Source organism: Temnothorax americanus, unplaced genomic scaffold (genome assembly GCF_048541705.1).
Source record: "Temnothorax americanus isolate GAGA-0224 unplaced genomic scaffold, ASM4854170v1 Scaffold90, whole genome shotgun sequence".
Lineage (NCBI taxonomy): Eukaryota > Metazoa > Arthropoda > Insecta > Hymenoptera > Formicidae > Temnothorax > Temnothorax americanus.
This window is the reverse complement of record NW_027509813.1, coordinates 259,649-283,260: the sequence shown is the minus strand read 5'-3', so window position 1 is coordinate 283,260 and position 23,612 is coordinate 259,649. Positions and strand designations below refer to the sequence as shown.

Below are 23,612 nucleotides of genomic sequence, written 5' to 3'. Positions count from 1 at the left end.
AAGAATGCACGGCACCAGCTCTCACCGAGTGAGCGTCGACTCCTCGAGCGGCTCGTCGCGGGACTGAAATTGCACAGGAAAATTTCCATCAGATTTGAAATCGCGCCCTCGTCTCGCCTCGCTTCGGTGCGCTTTCAAAGACCGCGAATTATTGCCTGAAGATCATCGTTACGTTTTTCTTTTCCTAAACTTCATATATTGCGGAGTCAAGAAGAAAAAAAGTTTATATGTATTTTATACAGAACTTTATACAGAATATCCTGAAAGCGCATCTCAGACAGCACCGTGTGCAAAATCGGGACATAAGACGTCTTAAAGATATGTTTTAAAGATGGGATTTTGCAACTTTGTACATCCGCAAAACTTCTATACGAAGATATATTAAAATAAAACATTTCCGTAATTTCTCTCAACTCAATAAAAAAATCTGGAGTAAAATAAACTTTTTTGTTATATCATTGTAAAAGATTTCATTAAATTCTATTTGAAGTTATTATTTATTGATTTCAGATCAGTTTTTTAAAAAGAAAAAATTAAAAATCTTTGAGATAAGAAAAGAGTAGCACTTGATGGACTTTAGTAAGTAAAAAGTGGTTTCCGTAACTGTGTTCAGTTTTGTTTGTCAAATTTGAAAACTGTCTTTTGCTGAAATCAACCTAGAAGTCCAAGACCGAATACCTTTTACGTAAGTCACATTTTACTTACGTGAATTTTCAGGGACGACAGGACGCGACGATCGAAATTCGCAATTTCGCACAAACTCGTCGCGTTTCTTCGAACTTCACTTCTGATCGAGCGGGTAGACTCGAAAGAGCGGGATGTGCACATGACGTGCTCGACGCGCCGTGCAAAATTTAATCGACGACGTTTCGACGACGTGGATCGACGTTTCAGCGACGTTATCACGATCTCAAGGGTACGGCCTGTGACGGGTTATGAACACGATATACTGCGATATCCGTTCTCCGAGTTCACAGTGACACGCGGACGGTCGGACTGAACTCGGACGGAGCGGGCACCCGCGCTCCCACTAACTACCCTATTCCCACTCCTTCCTTTCCAACCCCGCAATTCTCACACTGTTTTTTCTTCTTCTACGTGCATCTCTTTCTGTCTCTGAACTCTTTCGCGTGCTTAAATATTTACCTCGTATATACGTCGTATGATGACCTTCGAGCAAGCTCCAATTAACTTAATCGATTAATTTATCAATATTATTTTACGTTATGTAACACAAATAAAATATTTTTATTAATTTTTATTGTTTGATATTTGTAACAAGATTGGAGATCAGGGACAATAAATAGTTTGAAATTTTCCCATAAATAACTATACCGGTTGAATTAATTGTCGAATCAAAATTATCCTTGTAAATTTAACGTCATAGCGTCACACCGAAAACAGACAAACAATGGAAGGAAGGAGGTAGTATTAAATTGATAGCATTGAAGGTACACTAGATAAAAACGATGCCAGCCAAAAAATACAGCTTTTATTCGTCCACCTATAACGCATACACAATAAAGTTGATTAAATCCATTTCAACTGCAAGATATATGTAATGAGATGTACATATATAAAATATACAGGGCGGGGCAACTCTTGACTTCGTGACTCAATTTATCTCTGCGGTTATCGAAAAGTGCCTTGAACAACAGAGATCGTCTAAGTCGCGAAATTAGACGTCTCACTCTGTATATAAGATATATATAAAATATATGTATACGTTTATATATAGGGTGTCTCGGACCGTTATCACGTCGCTTCTTGACGGACTTTTTGGAATGATTCGACGACAAGGATCTCAATACGCGAAGCTACTTAAACGGGAAGCGACGAGAGTTTAACTCAAACTTTATATAGCGTTCGGCCAATTTTATAATCGCACTTCCCTATTAAAAAAAATATATGGCAGCCCCGGTATTTCCGTATTGAGATACCCATCACGAAATTATCTGGTGGAAGCCGTCCTAGACAACACGCATGTCCCAAATCGAGACATATGACGTCTTGAAGACATCCTAATAATGTCTTCAAGACGTCTTATGTTCCGATTTGAGGCATTATGTTCACTGGGGCCCTTCGATGGCTAACGTGGCAGCGACGGGATGTCCTACACGTATACATATACATACATAATGTACACATACCTTATTTATATATGCATTTATATTCATATAATTTAATGTAATGCTCAAACTCTGTTCGCTACGATTCTAAGGTACATCATCTACACATGCGGATTTTGTAGCATCCGTATTTCGCGTTCTCGTGTCCCTCACGGACGTCCTCGCGCGTGTCCCCCTGTCGTTCCTGTTAAACTGTACAAATGAAAATATATAGACTCTTAATCACTCTGGCACGTGTTGTGCACGCTGTTCCAGAACGTCATCAAATAAATAAAACTCCGTGACATGTATCAATTATGTATAAGCGGGCGAAGAGAAGGATACATCAGACCCCTATTCTACAGATCTCTATTCTAAACATTCTAAACATTTATCAAACTTGAGTAATAATTCTACAAAAGGAAGAAAAAGAAGCGGATGTTGACTCATGTATAGTTTGCGGCATCGTTAAAAAATAATTTCGCAAATAGTCGCTACTTCTGATTAACTCGACCCGCTTGCATCGTTGAATTTTCTATTAAAAATATACAAGGTGGACCCGAATTATCGGGCTGCGAGGACGACGATGACTGCATGAATATTACTTGTTCCCGGGATACTCTTTCGCTGCAGACGCTATCGATTCGATAACGTTCATTAACGCTAAATGCTTCGAGTTCACCGCTCCGTCAGAAGAGTAATTTTTATTCCGCTATTTGAGTAATACATAGTAAATTTCCTTTCTCGTCACCTTGTTCCCCTAATCGTCAAGTTTCGATCGTCGACTTGAAAACTTTTCGGAAAGCTGTCAACGCGTGGACACAGTTTTAGCAAAATAATACTTTTCGGTAATTGCTCGGTCGGAAGCTTAGCGCTAATAACAATAATAATAATAAATACTAATTAAAAATAACAGGTCATAAATATCGGTCATAAATAATAGATTTTTAGTAAAGATTATAATATTCTGGACCATTTTTAATCCATGACTGTCCGGACACAATAAATTCAAATTTTTTATCAATTCTTTCTGCTGAGTGCTTTTAGCACCTGTCTACATTAAAAGGAAGAACTTCAAAGATCGTAAAAGACGCGTAAAAATATGTTACAATATAAGTAATAAACATAATTTTATGAGAAATCTATTTCTTTTATCAGAATTTCTCAGAGATGCAAACAAACTGTCCTTTAATAAAGTTTGTTGGTTTAACTTTTCTTTTTCGATAATAGGGCATTTAGAAAACAAGTTAAAGTGCTGAAAATTGTATAAAAGATACAAATTCCTAACGATACAGGCTTTGTTATAAACGGCATGATATGTGATTATAGGTGACACTATAATTATAATAGAGATACGACAAACGCACGGCTATAATGAAAAGTACCGGGATTGACTTTTCTGCGATGATTCAAATGCGAATATAAACCAAAACGCGGGAATAACAAATGACGATAGATTGGCACGGGCGATGCGATCGGCGCGCAAAACCAAAATCTGAAATAAATCGAGGTACATTACTCCAGCCGCGCGGCGCGAAATCAGGAAAGCAGAGAGGGAGCGCTCGCGTAAACATCTTCCGATCGGATTATTCCTATTTTCTTCGCTGAAATCGGCGATAATTGCGTGGACATCGATATCGTTAAATTGCGCTGAATCGCTCCTCGTGGGCCTTCTTGACAATCGCTAGTTTGGAGTGAGGATCCGCCGTCGATAGTCCCGTGTATGGTGGTTCTCTGGTACCGTGAAGCATCAGCGTCCATTCTTTCAGCCATCCGTGTTGAGGCGTTTGAGTGTTGAAACTTACCTAAAAAAGCCCGATGTTCAGATCGAGTTATACTCCCGCGAGTGTGCCAGGCGAGAGGAGAAGAACACGTAATGAAATTCAAATAAGGAACACGGACAAACAAATGAAAGAAAAATGTTAAAAAAGTATCGATTTTGGCCACCGAGTGTAAAGTGAATGGACCTTGAAAAATTATTGTTTGGGTCCTCAAATGACAAGAGATAATAATCATTTGTCCGAGAAGTGGTGACTTAATTTGGGCGGGCAGTGTAGTCTAGTGGCAAGTGTCAGACTCGTAACCGCGAGGACTCGGGTTCAAGTCCTTCTGACTACAATTGAAATTCCAATACTTTGTCTTTCAAAAGACGTTAACTTCTTGGTTTTCTCCCACACGTGGCAACTAGACACTTCTATGTGTGACATAGGAGAAGTGCATGTGTACATCACATTCCTTTCAAAATAATTGTACAAAATTTACATAAAATGTATAGTGGTATAGTCATAAAATACGACTTAAATATAGTTAAAAAAAACAAAATGGATGAAGTTTGGAACTTTCTTGGAGCGATTTTTTAAAAATGCCTGTTCCCACTACTTCTCGGACAAATGATTATTATTTCCTGTCATTTGAGGACTCAAACAATGATTTTTCAAGGTTTATTCACTTTACACTTGGAGGCCAAAATCGACACTTTTTTAATATTCTCTTTTACCTCCAGCAACCAAGTTCCCTGAGGATACTCTCCCCATGTGTGCGTCGTCATGAATGGCCACTTCGTGAATCCATCTCTGTGATCGTCATCGTTTACTCTGCGGCTTAAGATCATAGATCTGAAAATTATGGAAATGTATTTATATCGGACTCATGAGAAAAAATTAACCCATTTCTGGCCGCTACCTAAAATTGATGAAATTATTCGATGCCTTTCTGTTATGGGCTTGCTATTGGAATTTCCAATAATGTTTTCATGCAAAGAGAAAATTTTCCGATTTTTCAGTTCTCTGGACAATGCTGGTGAAAAAATGCACCATTGGCAAGATTTCCTGCAGGTAAGTCTACTTGACGGCTCAATTTAGTATGATTTGTGTTAGTTTGGTCGTCTGACAATATCATATGATTTTTTAAATTATTTCAAACATTTGTAATACCTGTTATTAAAAAGATCCATTTTTAACCTTTTTTCATCTGGCCACCATTGCACGCACAGATGCGAAATCAAATTTGCTACTTTGACCACATAAATATATTATCGAGAGTTCAAACTTTATTTTCAGGTCATATAAGACCGATATTCTCAACTAAAACAATTTTCAAAGTTGTTGGTGTAACAGTGGCTAGAAATGAGTTAAGAAGGGAGATAAACTTATTAAGGCGGAAAAGAGTATGGTGCTTGGTTATTGCGAATTGATCGAAGGACGAAGCACGTGTGGAAGGTTGAACCGCACATGAGAGTGAGAGAGAAAGAAGAAAACTTTGAAGCTATCATATATATGTGTACATAATACATCTTAGGCTCGTATATCAGGCATATTAAATTTATAGTTTGCAACAAACGAGCTAAGTCAATTTTATCCATTTTATCCTGATGAAAAATTCAGATCAGGAATGTGGCGTTTGTCGTACCTGGTGCCCATCGGGGACGTGAGGAACAGCTCGAGATCGCCGCGCCGAGTTGCATTTACGGAAATGACGGCTTGCACGTGCTCTAAATAATTAACGGCGTACTCCGTGCCAGCGCACGCGTCGGTTTTAATCTTCACGAGAATAGATCGATCGCTCGTGACTTTCCTGGAAGATAAAACGGGTTGAGGAAACGGATTGACAACACGAGTCGAGTGTCGAGGAAGAAGTCGGAATAAATTGCTTAGAGAATCCGTCGTTTACGTCGTATTCGACGTAAATGACGGATTAATCTTCATCAGAACATGTTTGATCAAACCGATAAAATTACTTTACAAATAATACAAAAAAATTAAGCAGTAATATAAAATTAATCTCATAAATTCGTTTGACCAAACATGTTTTGAGAAAGACTATAATAAGTAAGCTATAGTCAAAACGTAAATGATTAACATCGCGATAACATTCGGTTCATCACCTTCAGGCACTGTTAGCTATAAATTTTTGGAGGGACTTTGAAAACTAAAAAAAAATATATGTATATATAATAAAAGTACAGTTTAAAGTTTAACTTGTTAGGGTTTTCAAATTACACATATAAACATTACTTTAATTTATCGGAAATTATCATAGATTTGCAAAAAAATGGGGGGGACAAGTCTTCCTCGCCTCCCTCCCCCTCGCTAACGGCGCCTGTATCACTCTAATCATTTCATTCAGATTGCTCCAGATCGTCAATCTTTCCAAAAAACGGTTACTTACTGCGTTTCGAATGTGGAACCAGCTTCGCAGTGATATCTCGGCGGTACCGTCTTCCACTTTTTAGCTAGAGCTACCATAGCGCCCGCATCCAAGACGCCGTATCCGAAAAGATGATTGAACTCGAGCCCAACGCCGTTCATGGTCCAATGAAATCTGTCCTTCGCGTCGAACAGAGAATTTCTTTTTGAAGTTAGGACGGTCAAGTGCTGAATGTCTCTCCAGGTCAGTTGCGGGCTGGAAACGAAAACTCTTACAACTTGCATTATCGGTGTCAGAAGAAAATTTTTGTTAGTCTGTATCACGTAATAGATTGACGGCATCCGCATAAAATTTTTCTAAGATTTACGCAGTAAATTTGCGAAAATGGTTATCGAATGTAAATAATATTAATGTAAGAGAACGTTAAAATAATTAAGTAGAATGTCTTTACGCACATACGGTCTTTCATATTCAATGGAATAATTGAATATTAAATTAGATACTACGCCGGCGTTAATAAAAATACGCTGAGAAAAATCGAACAGGTACACTCACTTGGCTTCAAGAGCAAGCGCGAACACTCCCGCGGCTTCCGGTGCCGCGGCGGACGTCCCGCTGTGAGTTGTCGTGCATTTTCCATACAGATCTGTGGTAGCCTGTAAAAGAAAACATAACAACGAAATGAAAAAAAAGATATTCTCATCTTTTTAAAAATAATTCAACATAAAAGAAGAGATGTCGCTGCGAAGTTTCTGCCCCAGAATACGCATTTTCTTCAGCGATAAATAAAACATTTATGATATAACAACATTCCTCTCTTCAAATAAAATCGCCTCCCCAAAGGGACAAGAAAATTCTTTTGTAGGTAATTCTCTTCTCGATCCCTACAGCATCTACTTACCACCCCCGTGTTAGGGTCCTTGGCACCGTTACTAAATGTGGAAGCCAGGGTGCTGGAGCAGCTCTCGTCGTAATGGGCGTTTTGGCCGTCGTTGATGGCACTGTTGATACTGATGGTCCACATACTCGCGGCGTATCCATCACAGTTACAGTCGTCCTCCTCTCCACCGTCCCCGGACGCCCAGACGTAGATATTGCCCAATCCGTTTCTGCCCTGAAGGGAATACGCGAGCAAACGAGCAATATGAATGGGCGGAAACAACGCGATCTTTTATTTTCTAAATACACAAGTCATACGGCCAATCTTTGAGCAAACAATAAAATGATGTTGGTTTAATGTAAATAATAATAATTTTTTAAATAATATGAATATAACAATCGTTTATGTTTTGCCTTACTTATAGTGTTTATTAAAACATGTTTGATCAAACCAATTTATGAAATTAATTTTATATTACTGGTTCATTTTTTTATATTACTCGTAATGCAATTTTATCGGTTTGACCAAACATGCTCTCTGATGAAGATTAAGAAAGTCGAAATGTAAACGACTGTTATATTCCCACTATCTATAATAAATTATTATTATTTACCTACATTAAACCAACATCTTTTTATTGTTATAATAAAGGAATATTTTTAGTCTTTAATCACTGGCGAAAGTTATATTTTTTCTGATCTTTTTATTGTTTGCTCGAAGATTGGCCTGTATATTTAGCTTTGCTGTTATCAAGCGTAAGCGTTTGTCCTTTTTTTGCAGTGCATTCAAGAGAAACTGAAAATTAAACTTCACTATTTTCACATTTCTCCGTGAATAATATCGGATCGTCAAATTATTAAGCTCGTGTCATTAAATTTAAAATTAAAAAAAATTGGAATAAATGAAAGAGTAATCTTCATTATTCGCGACAATCGCTATTAGCGCCGATACATTTTTTTGACAAGTTTTTCTGACTTTATTTGACACAAGAATTGATAACAAAAAGCTTTCACTATCACTATTTTACTGTTAAAAGTATCAGTGATTCTATCAATTTCGCTTAATGGTCTCTAGCGTAGGAGTAATTACGCAGGCTGTATATACCTCATTAACGCCACGAACGATGGCCCTCATGGTCGCGTTACGCGGCCCATCCACCGTCTTCCCGTCGTCCGTGGGTCCCCAGGAGGCGCTATAGATGTCTATGAGATTGGGCTCATGGCCCATACTGTTCGCTTCGATCAGATCGGTCATGTACGGCTGGTCCAGCATCCGTATCCCGGCGATCTTCGAATCGTACGCCACCCCGACGCCGCACACCTCGTTGTCGCGCGCGGCCGCGACCTCCCCGGCGCACCTCGTGCCGTGGCTGCCCGTGAACAAAAGACCGCAAATCTTTAGGCTCTCTCTCGTTCTGGTTATTACGGCGCGGAAGTTCACCGAGCGATTCACGGCGCGCGGATGTAGGACGCGCCTTTGTTTTACTTTCAAACACAAGTGCCTTTGTCTCCACGCCCTCGGTTAAGAGCCGCGCTCGTTCCACCCTCACCCGCGCGACTCCGTTTATCTACTTCTTTGATTCCAGCTTGATTAACTTTCCCTCGTTGTATTCTCCCTCGAGAGAGTACGTATATAATGCCTTCTTTAAATATAAAGATACCTGTACCCTTACCTGTTAAACCAGTCGTCGGTGTACCTCGGGTAAGGATAAGGATCGTTACTGCTGAAGTCGTAAGAAGCTTTGGCATTCTGAAAGGAAACGTCGACTTTAGTCCAGACCTATGATTATTATTAATTCATCGGTGTAGTGGCATATTTACAGTGTGCATATTACCGTGTGCATATTACCGCTTAGGGCTTAGGACAATCGAAATCGATACCACGAACTATCGAATCACGCGTGACGCGCTGATTTTAATTACGAAAACAGCTATAAAAGGATAGTTTAACAATAACGCTTTGTATTAACCGTTGACTTTTGTATCAAGAAATAATTTCAGATTTTGTGGTTTCTTTATTTACCAATGTTTCTATTAAATTAGCATAAAAAAAAGATGGGACTGTATTTGTGAAGGAATAACCCACATACCAAAAGTCAAATTTTTATTAGGCATTCGTTTAGTGTTAAACTCTACTTTTTTGTTTTTAACAACTGTATATACAAACAGATTTTTGGCTCTCCTATGGGTTCTCCTCTTTCACTAATTATTGCTGACATTACACTGCAGGACATAGAGGAAAAGGCGATTAATTTGCTACCTTTTTACATTAGGCTTTCCCGCAGATACGTGGACGATATTATTATGACAGCTCCACCTGAATTCTTTGAACGTATTTTAGAAATGTTTAATTCACTGCGCAAGAAATTACAGTTTACAATAATGGAAATTAGTGAAAACAATAGACTTGATTTCCTCGATGTCACGGTGATAGTGAGAGATGGAAAATTCATTTTTGATTGGTACCATAAGCCCACCTTCTCGGGGAGATACCTAAACTACCACTCACACCATCCAATCTCCCATAAACGGGGCGTTATTTTTGGACTAGTTGACAAGATTTTGTCGATTTCACATCCGCAATATCACATAAAGAACTTTAATTTAATTATTCAGATGCTCTTAGAAAATGGTTATCCTTTACTGTTCATTTTCTCTACTATTAAAAATAGACTAACACAATTCTTTCTGAAAAGGAGAAGGGTTGATTTTTCATTTGAATCAAACAACATAAAATACTTCACCGTTCCCTATATCAAATTCACGTCAGAGAAATTTAAAAGGTTTGTCAAAGATGCAGAGATTGCTTTTTCTGTTGCACATCTTCTAAAAAGATTTATTTAAATGGGCAAGGACAATCTCGACAAGCTAGCCCACAATAACATTGTATATAAAATTCTCTGCAGAGATTGTGAGGTAACTTATGTAGGCCAAAGTAAAAGACAATTGAAAACCAGAGTCAAAAAACATAGATTGGACATAAATAAAAATTCTGGTTCTCCTTCTGTTATCTCGTGCCATCCACTATCTTCCCTCTTTTTCTCCTTCCTTTCCTTTCCTTTTGTCTATATATAAGGTTTTGTTCTCTCGCCGCCGAGTATTTTGTCATATCATTGTAATAGAACACATCATCGATAATGCCGACCCTACAAATTATCTCACGATAGAACGAAACAAACTTCGATGTACGTATTAATTTTTAATTTTTGTCTTTTAACACACCAAATTGACTTAATTACATTAAATCACAATTTTACAGGATGGCATACTCCGAATTCAACGAACTTTTGCGCTAATCTTAGTTTTTAATAATTTTTAACGTATTTTAATGTTATTGAAATCCGAATTTATATAACAAACTGCGTTAATTGTAATTTTTAATTAAGAATACATGAACATTAACACCTTGTTACGGGTCGATGCTCTTTGTCTGTAATTGATTTTTAATCTCGTGAGCCTTTATTTTTATATTTCAGATTTTTTTCTATCGCACGAATATTGTAAGAGATTAGTCTTCTTTTGTCTCCGCTCTACCCGCATTCAAAGGCTTGTGCTCTCGGGGATTTGGAATTCCTGACATACTACCATGGGAGATACGCCAAGAATGCAGGCATCCATGCGAAAGTATGACGACAATATTCGCGTAAATTTATTTGTTAACATATTTAACGTACTGGATTATTAATTATATTAAATTATTTTCGCAGATTTATCGTGGCAGAAATACTATGCATTAGCTTTGTCTTCATTACGCGTTGCAGCTTTCACGAAATTTTCATCGTCATTGTTTTAAAATGATTAATTATCGAATTGATGCAATTAACTTCCGTTAAATTGGCGCAAGAAGAGTTCTTCGTATTCGTAAAATAAAACTGAAAATAAAATAGCATGCAGTTGCAAAGAAGACTTTTATTAAAACACTATTGACTTCAATGCAATTGTTCTCTTTGAATAAAGTGTTGGACTTCAGACTTGATTTAAAATGAATTCTTGGTAAAAAACGAGAAACCCTTCGCACTGAAACACTAATGCTATAAAAAATATACTTACGTAATTATATTTAAGATCCGGATGCATGTAGTCGACACCTGTAATAAAACAATAGAATTATTAATACATATGGATTTTGTATCGGCGTTACAGCATGACGCGTGATGTTATGCGCCGTGCCACGTGTGACGTGTAACGTAAATAAGTTCCAAGCTCCGCGAAAAAGGAAGCAATAAGACCGTAAGAGGACAATGGCAAAGTGGCAATTTTTCGCTTTCTTCGTTAATGAAAAGCGGTCGGTATTAAAAGGACTCGGTTGAACAATCTTATTATACCGTTCGTCAAATACAGTTACGACGGAGACGCTCGGAAAATACGTATCTCCGGATCTCTCCGATGAAACGGGAGTGCGAGCGTTGCGTAACTCTCGCGCTACCCTCTCGGCGCGATATCGATTCAAAGCTTCCTCGCCAGTTTCCTGCACTCGAGGGTGCGTGTAATTTAACGCCGTTTTGACTTTAAAATAGTCCTCCAGCTCGCTAATTTCGATTTGTCCGAAAAAGGAAAAGAAAAAAAAGAATAAGAAGGAAAGAAACAAGACGTTTCCTCGTCACGTACCGTCGTCCATTATAGCTGTCGTCACGTTCTTCCCCGTTACGCCCTGAGCCCAGGCAGCCTCGACGTTCAGATCCAGCTTCGGTTTACCGCCGTTCTGCCCGACATTCTTCAGATACCACTGATACTTGAAGAATGGATCCGTCGGATCCTTGCTCGCCGGATTTGCGGGATTCTTAATTTCATATAACGGCACAAGGTTGTCCACGCTTAGGGGCTTGTAGCCCCTTTTCACTCTCTTGAAACCAGCCTGCTGTATCGCCGTGGCCACCTAAATTTTTATTGCACTTTGACATTGCCCTTTTTAAGTACCTACAAGAGGGAGAGGCATCGATGTCGATGTCTCTCATTTGAAGACACTTATTTCTTCGCAGTTTTTCTATGTTTTTATATGTATTTTATAATTGATTTGTGTAACTTATTTGGTATCGTTATGTTCCTAAGTCTTGTAATAAACAACATAAATATGTACACTGAGAAAAAAAGTTTCTGCATTTTAGTAAATATTAGTTTGCACACATACAACTGTGACTCTATTTACTAAAATAAGGAAAATTTTTCTTTTTATTAGTATATTAGTATATTTTTTCTCAGTAAATACACAAATACTAATAAAAAGGAAATTTTTTTTCATTTTAATAAATAAAGTCACATTTGTATGCAAACTAATATTTATTAAAATGCAGAAAATTTTTTTCTCAGTGTAACTATTTTTCTCCTTTTTTATCGGCTCTCCGATTGATAAAATTTCTAAATTTATCTATTACTTTTAAAATAAAATTTTAATACAAGCAGAATTTGACACTTTGCAAGATCCTCTTGTAAGAATTTTGAAAAATTATTTAAGTTTAATTTACATTTGCGTATATCTATATATATATTTTTTATTTATTTATATTAGACTTTTTCGTGTTAAAAAGTAGCAAAAATTTCTTTGATATTGGATCCGCCAGTTTGTATTTTCAAATTTTCACTGCAGATTTAAAATAGAAGTCTAAAAAAACTCTTATACGTGTAAAATTGTGTACGTAAATAAGCCTTAGTTAATTTTTTCAATTTAAAAACTGTCATATTGGATCATATTGATTTATTAAATTTTAATTTCAGATTTGCAATTATAATAGCAACCCCAAAAACCTCTAAAATTCATTAAATTATATATGTTTAACAGAAAAATATGTGCAACGAAAGGTTAACCTTTTGCCATCCTATATCGAGATATGGATTCGACGCAATCGCTTCGCAGCAATTCTCCGCATTGTTTACCAAACATTCGAAACGGTATTTGATTACGACCAACATGATATATTTTTTAAATCTCGATGATTTTTTCCAATTTTGCTTATTTTTTTCTCTATGGTAATAATTGTCGCGTAGATGCAATCTAATACAAATCGATCATTGCACGTTAAATTCAATTAGATTAAATTAAGAATGAAATATTTAATCATTGCTGTTTGTGATAAATAATTTGGAGCGCAAAGGGTTAATGACTTTATAGTTTAAATATTATTGAAAGAATTTTTCTAGATGCATTCTCGTGTCCTGACAAGCGTATAAAACTCATCCAATCTTACTCTTCAGAGTAAAAAAAATTAAGTCATAAAAATCTGATTCTCGATAAGCTATATTAGCATTTTGATAACTTCCATTTTTTTTATCTTTATAATGATAATTGTTGCGTAGGTGTCGCAGTTTGTCGCAAGATATCAACTTACCAGAGGGTCGACCTTTAATTTTCGCGTGTGCGGCACAGACCGTTTGCTTCGTACATGCGGCAAAGCTCTATGTACGAAATGATACTCCGTCCGGCTGTCCAATACCTTCAAAAGATTTTTATTTTTACTCCTTATATCCCAACAAAGAATATAGGGAACTCCTGTATTTACGCCGTTAGAAAAAAATAGAAGGAATGAAGGAATTTGCTCGCAATTATTCTGTTACTAGCTGGTTATCCGGGCTTCGCCCCGGAGGACATATGTATTAAGACACGCAAATAGTCTCTCTCTCTCTCTCTCTCTCTCTCTCTCTCTCTCTCTCTCTCTTTCACTCAATTATTTACTAAAAAATTGGAAATATTTAATATTTTGTAACCAATTTCCAAAAAGATACCGGTTCCCAAAAAAATCGGTAACGAAAAACTATACAGTTTATAGCACTCCCCGGGAAATTTTACCCCTGTTTTATATACAATTTTTTAAAATTCGATTAATTATTTCCCGAAAAATTCGTCAAACTTTTGATACCAGTTTCCAAAAAAATCGGTAACGAAAAATTATATACTTTATAGCACTTCCCGGAAAATTCAACCCCTACTTTATGTACAATTTTTTGAGATTCGGTCATTCGGAACCGGTTTCCAAAAAGATCGGTAACAAAAATAGTACACTTTATAGCACACCCCGGGAAATTCTACCCCTACTTGATATACAATTCTTTGAGATTTAATCAATATCCCAAAAAATTGGAAACATTAAAAAAAACCGGTTTCCAGAAAGATCGGTAACAAAAACTATACATATCATGGCGCTTCCCGTAAAATTCTACCCTTACTTCATATACAATTCTTTAAGATTCAGTCAATAAATTCCCGAAAAATTGAAAAAATTTCCGTACCGGTTTCCAAAAAGATCGGTAACGGAAAATTATACACTTTATAGCACTCCCCGGAAAATTCTACCTCTGTATGATCTACAATTCTTTAAGATTCGGCAAAATATTTTCCAAAAAATTAGAAAAATTAAAAAAACCGGTTTCCAGAAAATTGGTAACAAAAAAATATACACATAGTGGCACTCTCCGGAAAATTCTACCCCTATTTTATATGGTTTTAATACAAATTCGGTCCAATAATTTTTAAGTTATTAACGTTCAAACATACACCACCCGTAAGGATTTTATATAATAGTATAGAAACGTAGTTCTACGTCAAAACTACACACTCTATAGCACTCTCCGGAAAATTCTACCCCTATTTCATATACTTGTGGCAAAAATTCGGTCCAATATAGTTTTTAAGTTAAAAACGTTCAAACATACATTTCGGGTGATGTATGTTTGAACGTTTTTAACTTAAAAACTGATAAGGATATGTCGGGATCGAGATGGGAGATCAATCGCGGTAGAACGGAGATAGATCGATACAACGATTATTTCGCTGCTGACAGATATATTTGTAATCTAACTGCACGGTACAAAAGTCACGGGGATCACCGTAGCGGATTCACGGTGCGAGAGCTTGAAACGGAAGTTGCGATAAGCCCAAGTGTCGCCTTTTTCGTCGACACATATTCACCGCGAGATATCGATCAAAGTTCCGATAATTATCATGCCCGACACGACGCCGGATGGCGCCACTCGGACTGAGTGTGCGTATGGTCGCGGGAACTCAACTTCCCAACAAAAACTATTGGACCGAATTTGTATTAAAACCATATAAAATAGGGATAGAATTTTCCGGGGAGTGCTATAGGGTGTATAGTTTTTTGTTATCTATTTTCTGGACACTGATTTTTTTAATTCTTTTACCCGTAAAAATTAGAAAAATTAAAAAAATCGGTTTCCAAAAAATCGGTAACAAAATAATACATACCCTATAGCACATTCCAGAAAATTTTACCCCTATTTTATATACTTGTAAAAATTCGGTCCAATAGTTTTTAAGTTATTAACGTTCAAACATACACCACCCGTAAGGATTTTATATAATAGTATAGATAATAGTATAGATGTGCCTTTATGCCACATTACACTGAGAAAAAAAGCTGTTGTTTCAATTAAAGTGCTATCACGGGGTGCCAAATTTAATTATTGGTTTAATAATCCAGATATTGGGTCTAATAATAATACAATTGAATAAACTACTTATGTTTTTGGCACCCCGTGATAGCACTTTCATTGAAGCAACAGCTTTTTTTCTCAGTGTAAAATTGTGTTGTAATTTCAGTTCTTTACTGTTAATATTAACGAAACCGTCGTGAGTTGAATCGATTTTTCAATGTAGTGAGTAGCGCGATCATATATTACGATTCGACCTACGTAAAATGATTACTGTAAAGAGTGTAACAGATTTAATGGCTATTTCATGATACATAAGTGTAGAGGGATAGTAAAGGATGGAATACAGCAAAATACAAGTGCATAGCTCTTGTATTCTTTGTTTAGCTTGATATCTTGTGCACCTGTTTAGGATATATGGAATTTATAGCGAGCGGGATTTATGCTAGAATACAAAACACTCTGCAAAAATTGAAATCTCCTGTGTGTTCTTTTTCCTTCTTTTTTTAGATTATATAACAAAATAATCTTTAATGCATCTATTTTTTTTTAATTTTTCAGTTTTATAATTTGTAGTAGACAGTATAAAGTTTTTACTCATATAATTCATTTGCCTTAAACATATTAAATAGTACTCAATAAATTAAGTTTTCCTTAGGTGCGGCGTATATTACCCTATACGCGAAACTTCATAGTTCAATTCTTTCCGAAATAAAAAAAATTGGAATAAGTTGATTTTTAAAACCAGTTAAATCAATGTTTTCATTAGAACGGAATATTTCGCGCACTTTATCGAAGATGGGAAAAATCTCTCTTTCTTTTTACGCTTTATATATGCTTCTTCAATGTGAAATTTTTATAAGTTATAGGAAAGAAAAAATATTTTATTTGGACTTGTACAAGATGGCGCACATAAAATCGACCCCAAACGCAAAATACAGTTGCAAAATACAATTACAAAAAATTATTTGGAGACGGTTTTATGTGTGCCACTCTGTATATAAAGTATAAATATATATGCTAATTCAATTCTGTTCATTCATTTCACGATTATTATGTAGCTTACCTATATGGTTGCAAATACTTTTTATATAAAGGAACGTAACAGTTTAACACACACACATAATGTATATATTCTGTATAATTCTATTTATATATCATGTAATTCTCTCTTTACAATATAGTCCCCTCTTTCTTTCTCTTTCTTCCCTTGATGAGAATATTATGAATTCCGTTCACCGGCGGATTGAAAATCGAATGTACGCGAATGACGACATGATACTACGTGCAGAGATGGAGAATGAGGAAATTTTATGTCTGGAAGAAAAGAGAGAAAAAGCAAACGAGATCTCTCGCAGCGGAAATTCGAGAGCAATACGTAGATTAAAACTGGTCGCTTTTTCTCTAAATATCTTTAATCCGATTTCCCGATACGCCTACATTGCTAAATAAAGAGAGTGTGCGATTGAGATAAAATAATTAGTTTTCTTATTAGGCCGCTGTGTAAATGGCGAGGATTGTCTCGGCACGTAAATTGTTTACGTAATAAATAAATCCTCGTTGTAGCAGCTTATCTATATCTATACTATTATATATAAAACCCGACTGTTTGTCTGTCTGTCCGCGAACTACTCATTCGTTAGTGGACCGAATTTTTATCAAGAGTACATGAAATAGGGGTAGAATTTCCCGGGGAGTGCCATAAAGTGTATAGTTTATTGCTACCGATTTTCTGGAAACCGATTTTTTAATTTTTTTAATTTTTTTGGAAATAATCGACCGAATCTCAAAGAATTATATATGAAACGGGGGTAGAATTTTCCGACGAGTGCTATAAAGTGTATAATTTTTCGTTACCGATCTTTTTAGAAACCGCGGTACGGAAATTTTTTCAATTTTTCGGGAATTAATTGACCGAATCTTAAAGAATTGTATATGAAGTAAGGGTAGAATTTTACGGGGAGCGTCATGATGTGTATAGTTTTTGTTACCGATCTTTTTGGAAACCGGTTTTTTTATGTTTCAAATTTTTTGGGAAATAATTGATTGAATCTCAAAGAATTGTATATGAAGTAGGGGTAGAATTTCCCGGGGAGTGCTATAAAGTGTACTATTTTTTGTTACCGATCTTTTTGGAAACCGCGTCCGAATGACCAAATCTCAAAAAATTGTACATAAAGTAAGGGTTGAATTTTCCGGGAAGTGCTATAAAGTGTATAATTTTTTGTTACCGATTTTTTTGGAAACCGGTATCAAAAGTTTGACGAATTTTTCGGGAAATAATTAATCGAATTTTAAAGAATTGTATATAGAACAGGGGTAAAATTTCCCGGGAAGTGCTATAAACTGTATATTTTTTCGTTACCGATTTTTTTGGGAACCGGTATCTTTTTGAAAATCGGTTTAATTGAAAGTAGTATTTTTCAATTTACACCATTTTAGAGAGAGAGAGAGAGAGAGAGAGAGAGAGAGAGAGAGAGAGAGAGAGAGAGAGAGAGAGAGAGAGACTATTTGCGTGTCTTATTACATATGTTCTCCGGGGCGAAGCCCGGGTAACCAGCTAGTCATCAATAATATTGCATTAGCGGAAAAAAAAGCCGAGAACAAAAGTTAGAATTGTTTTCCTTCACTCTAAAATAAAAAGCCGTTCTCGGATCTCGTACCGTTTCTTTTTCCTTTTCATGAATATTCAAAATGTTGTGCGTGTGTTCGTTGCTATGCTCTTGCGACTATCGGCATGCGAAATTAATGCCGCGGTACAATTCGATGAACGACAATGATAGCTGTTCGACAACTTGTTAAACTTGCGGAAAGATCCTCTTAATCGATCGTATCAATCGCTGCCTAAGCTTGTGCAACACAAAATCAGTCACTGCCAAACATAGTAGAATTAATCGCATCGCGGTGGAAGCGATCGATCCGAACGATAATTTAGCCTCCATGTCCCACGGCGGTTAATCATACGAGACAGCCAGGAAACAGTTTTAATCGAAAGAAACTACGTCACTACGCCGGTAAATAGAGCTTACAGGATATCAATTTCCTCCTACAATGGTAAAGTTGCATCAGAAACATTTATCTAATATCGCGTGGCCGATTATCGGTGATACCACCGCAAACCGAGTGATTTACCTACATTAAAAAAAAAGAAACAGGTTGGAAGTAAAATCCGCTTACGCGAGAGAAAATTACGCCAACAAATCGAGAAAGCAATCTTGTTTTTTTCTGTTCTTTACGCTTGTAACAATAAAAAATCATTTTATCTCAACTCATTTTAACAACGAGAATAAGAAAATGGAAGTAAAAATACAATGTTCCGTTAAAAGGAATAGAGATAAATTTTTATTTTATTATTTTACATATATTTATTCAGCGATTTTATTTATTTTCTGTTATTCTTTTAATCGGAACACATTTCGTATTTTTCATTTGTGAAAATCGTTGAGACAGCAATTTATATTGCAAGATAAAATTTTATTTAAATCTAAGAGCAACATACGATTTTAATTTGTCAACATTGATCTAAAAAGGAAAATAGAATCTTGTACGTTATAAAATTTTATTCTGTATTTTTATATTTGCGTACTATTTCTTTACGTAAAAGTCGTAAAACCATCATCTTCTCGCTCGTATCGTTAATAATTATACTTCGTGTACGTGCGTCGAGAATCACGTGTTGTGATTTTTTTAAACCAGTCCCATTTTCTCGGGTATTGATCTCGTAGTAAAACTTTATACTTCGTTTCGATGCAGACTAAGCTACCGTAGTTCAATTAAACTTCGCCAATGGATGCTTGCGTTAACTAGGTTTGATTTATGCGAGCTATTATATGTATTAGCGTGATCAAAAAACTGCGTTTATTATTAATCCCTTAACGCAATCGATAATGCAAAGAAAATTTTAACTAAACCACAATTATCTTTACCCTTTTCATTTACGTATTGCTGTAGAATTTTTGTGCAATATGTGCAGTATAAGAAACTTTTCTTGTCAGATTAAAAAGAAAAATTCTTGCCGTGGGAAAACACGACGGCAGTCTTCATTTAAAAAACTTCCACTCGATAAGTTATAAAGGCAGCTCTTATAAAAAGACGAAGAACTCTCTATAAATAATATAAGATTAAATAAATGTCTCGACTATAACGCTTGCACTCCTATTTCTTGCCGATTATTTACGAACTCACCCGCGCAACTTGGATCTTCTTCTTTTTGCCGCTCATAAACGTGATAAACGTAAACTATATCGATAGTCGAAGAAAACGTGAGGATGGTTTTGTTCGTGTCGAACCGCGGTTTACCTTTCCCATTGCGGAAACAAAATGTTTGAAGAAAAATGTTTGAGCACCTCGTTTTCACCTATCCCCCCATCGCAATATATTTTTTATAGCAAACTCGAGTGTCTGCGCTACCCCGCGCTGGGATATGCTCCGAAGACTGCTATATACGAAGATATCTAATTGCAGAACCGTGATATAAGCGCGTTTCGACCGTATGCGATAAAATATTCGATATATATTCCACTATAAAAAATGTAATAAATATTAAGTTGAACATTTGATCGATCAATACGTAAGATGTAAAGCTACCAAAATGTAAATTATATAAAGTTAAAAAGTATATCAAGTATATTAAGTATATTATTTAATTACAAAAATATAATATGTTTTTAAGGTAAATATGCATAAAAGGTCAAACCTCATTTTATCGCCACCTAAATATGTTATAGGAGAGGTTTTTCTGAGTAATTTTACGCAAGAAAATAGTGGGGGACGACATTGATTTAGAAGATATAGCAAGTCTCATAATTTTAATGCTAAAGAAAGTAATTTGCTGATATATGTGTGTATAGAGAGTATACACATGTAGACGGGGGTGGGTGGCGGTGGATCTCGGTTCGCGTGGAAAGTTGCAAACTCACGTGGAACCGTACAATACTGAAAAACAACAATTTATGCTTTTGCCATTGTTAAAGCCGAGAATACTGTGTATTTATCTTCTTAAAATATAAAATTGTATCTCTATTTTTCAATATACTAACTCTTCTCTGTTTTAACAAATTATTTCTGTTACAGATATTAAGCATTTCCATACGAAGCAATGAAAGAAGAAAAAACGGGTTTTTAACTTTCCACGCAAACCCAATTCCACCCGTACTCACCCCTACTTTCAGAGAAGGAGCTACTGTCTCTCCCATGCCTACACGTGTGCTATCATATCAGCAAATTACTTCTCTTAGAACTAATGTTACTTTATAATACCTAAAAAAAAGTATTAAAATTGTGAAACTTCAATTTGCTATATCTTCTAAACGAATGCCGTCCCTCACTTTTTTCTTGCGTAGAATTACTCAGAAAGACCTCCCCTACATATTTAAGTATAGAATCGGTGAGATCTGACCTTTTATACATATTTATCGTTTTTAATATTACATTATCATACTATGATGTTTCTATAATATCATATTATTATATTAATATTATATTATCATACTATAATGTTTCTATAATATTATATTATTATATTATGATATTTCGTAATTATTAATGTTTTTAATATTATATTATATGTTTTTGTAATTAAACAACCTTGTGTAGCTTTTGCGCACCAACGCTGGGGTAGGGCGACCGAGGCGAGAATGCGAACGACCGAGCTTACTAGTGGTTCACAGTACGGCACAGTGGTCCGGCAATCAGTAGAGTACATCAAACTGCGGACGGACGTACGTGACGCTGAATCTGACGCGTAGCGTGGCGTCACGGTGCAGCGCGACAGGAGCAGAGTCGACATACGAAATATTTAATTCCTCGCGAGCGACAGGGCGCGACAACATTTGTTCTCCTTTTTCTTTTTAATTAAACAAGCGAACTATTCAGAAATACCGCGCACCGCGGCATGCACCATCCAGGTCTCCATATTTGGACGGAAGCTAACGATGCCGTGAATGCGAAACGTCTCGATCGATTACCCCACTTAAAAATTTACCTGCTCCTGCTGCAAATATCCGCGACTTTCGCGCATAAGTATGTGTCACTCACAGTTAAAGAATTAACTACTGGAAAATCTGAGAGAGAGACACATTTGCTCACGCGCATGTTATTTTAGTTTTTTATTTATAAGAAAGAGAGAGAGAGAGAGAGAGAGATTATGTTGCTCATTTGTACAATAATCGATGTTAGAGCAAGAATCAAATTCATAATCAAAATTGTCTGTTTAATGTCTGTTTTCCGGTATTAAACCGAGGTATTTGGAGAATACAAAAGGATGAGGGAGGAGTGGCGGGGAGCTACCTTGATGATATCAATTGGCACGAGATGCCAATGAACGTTCTATCGGGCGGCATGCTGGAAAATACGACCATTAATATAATGCAATCTGCGGAGTAATTGAACGTGCTGCAATGGAATCAGCGGTTTCAGTGCTCGCGGTAGCACAAGGATATAAAAGGAATATTTATTCTGCCCTAACCCCTGTCCCCCCCCCCCCCCTATATCGTTTTCCTTATTACTAATTAATCGAGTATTAAACGAGTTTGGAAACACGCGAAACAGTTTATTGTTCTCTCGGAATTCACAATATTCGTCGATATTCATATCGGCTGCAAATAATTGCGAAGCATGTATTGGGCGCGCATCGCTATCCACGGACATCTCGTTTTCGTGACATTTATTGGCGAACCCAGTAGTTCAACCGTACATAATGGATGCCCGTTTTAACAACGACGGACGGCGAAGTTTACGACAGACATGGCGCACGAGCTGAAACGAGAAGCATTATTATTATTTTTTTTTTTTAAAGGTGAATATTTGTTATTCGGCGATTATCCTCGAGAAACAAAACAAATTCACACTTGAATCGAAAACGCTCGCGTGCCATTTCTCGCGAGTCGAACGCGACGCGAGTAGACGCCATACGCGAGAAAGTGAGGGGCGACTACGAAGAGACGTCCGCGGTTGCCCGCGCGATCCGATCGTTACGTCAACCGCGTCAACAAGATCCGCGTTCGCCGCGTGATTTGCCCGATTCGCCGTCCACCTGGATCGTTTCGTTCGTGCGCGGCTTAACGAAACGTACATGGATCAAAGCGAAAAGAGCGTGAAGTCCGTTTCCTCAAATTTTGCCTGATCTACCGCGTTACAGTTTTTACGTTCGGAACGAGTTAGGTAACCAGCTGCGATGAAAAAAGGACGGAAACCTGGAAGGAAAAGAGAAGGGAAGAGGAAAAATAATGTGAAGTATATATATATATATATATATATATATATATATATATATATATAGAGTAGAGCTGAGGAAATTGTGTGTTCTCGAGAAATAATATTTCAGGTAACGTTCTTTCGTATTCTCCCGAGATTTATATTTAAAAAATCGGCGTGCCGATCCCGTCGGACTTACCGGTCCGAGATTAATGAAGCCGTTCCTCAGCGCCACGCGATCGGCTATGTGCCGCTCCGCTGGCTGCCGCATCCTCACTAGGAACGTGTTGGTAAAGACCTCGGCGGTGGCCGTGCCGGCGAGGACGAGGAGCCCGATCACCGCGAGTAGTAGCATCGTGACGATAGGCGGCCGGCGAGGTACGTCCAGGTATTCGTACTCCGCATTCGCGGGTTCGGGGATACTGGACGCTCGACTGTACTCGGCTACTCGAGGTACGCGACGCTACTACGATCTTCGTGGCGGCGGAGGTGGCGGTGGTGGTGGCGACGGTGGTGGCGGCGGTGACGACGGCGGAGGCGAGGCGGCAGAAGAGGAGGCGATGGCGGTCAGTTCACAGACACACGGCGCGGACGATGAGGAAATCGGCGTGGGGAAAAAAGAGAGGGGAAAAGATGAAGAGAAGAACGAAAGGAGGCTCCTTCCTCACCTCCCCGGTGACGGTAGCAACCGCGGGGGTTGAACACGCCGTTACACGGCGCTACAACGCCGCGGCGGATCCGTCCGACAGGAAGTGAAGGAGCTCGTAACGTGTACGACCACTGAATCCATCCGAGCGGCAAGTATCGCGCCTGGCTACAGGCGCGCGAGTATCGCGTGAAAGATACAAAGAAAAAACGGAGAAAGAGAGAAAGAAGAGAGAGAGAGAGAGAGAGAGGGGGGGG

At 37.3% G+C, this 23,612-nt stretch overlaps 1 protein-coding gene across 1 annotated transcript; it reads right to left on the bottom strand.

Moving 5' to 3' along the window:
- Positions 1–1,461: 1,461 nt before the first annotated feature.
- Amon (prohormone processing protease amontillado) lies at positions 1,462–23,492 on the bottom strand. The gene is made up of 12 exons (XM_077425763.1): positions 22,909–23,492; positions 13,457–13,561; positions 11,742–12,009; positions 11,184–11,221; positions 8,807–8,883; positions 8,239–8,503; positions 7,156–7,368; positions 6,810–6,910; positions 6,276–6,509; positions 5,517–5,681; positions 4,606–4,723; positions 1,462–3,913 (listed from the first exon to the last, which is right to left on the bottom strand). The coding sequence occupies exons 1-12, from the start codon at positions 23,062–23,064 to the stop codon at positions 3,749–3,751; spliced, it is 1,905 nt and encodes a 634-aa protein (XP_077281889.1). The 5' UTR covers positions 23,065–23,492; the 3' UTR covers positions 1,462–3,748.
- Positions 23,493–23,612: the final 120 nt, after the last annotated feature.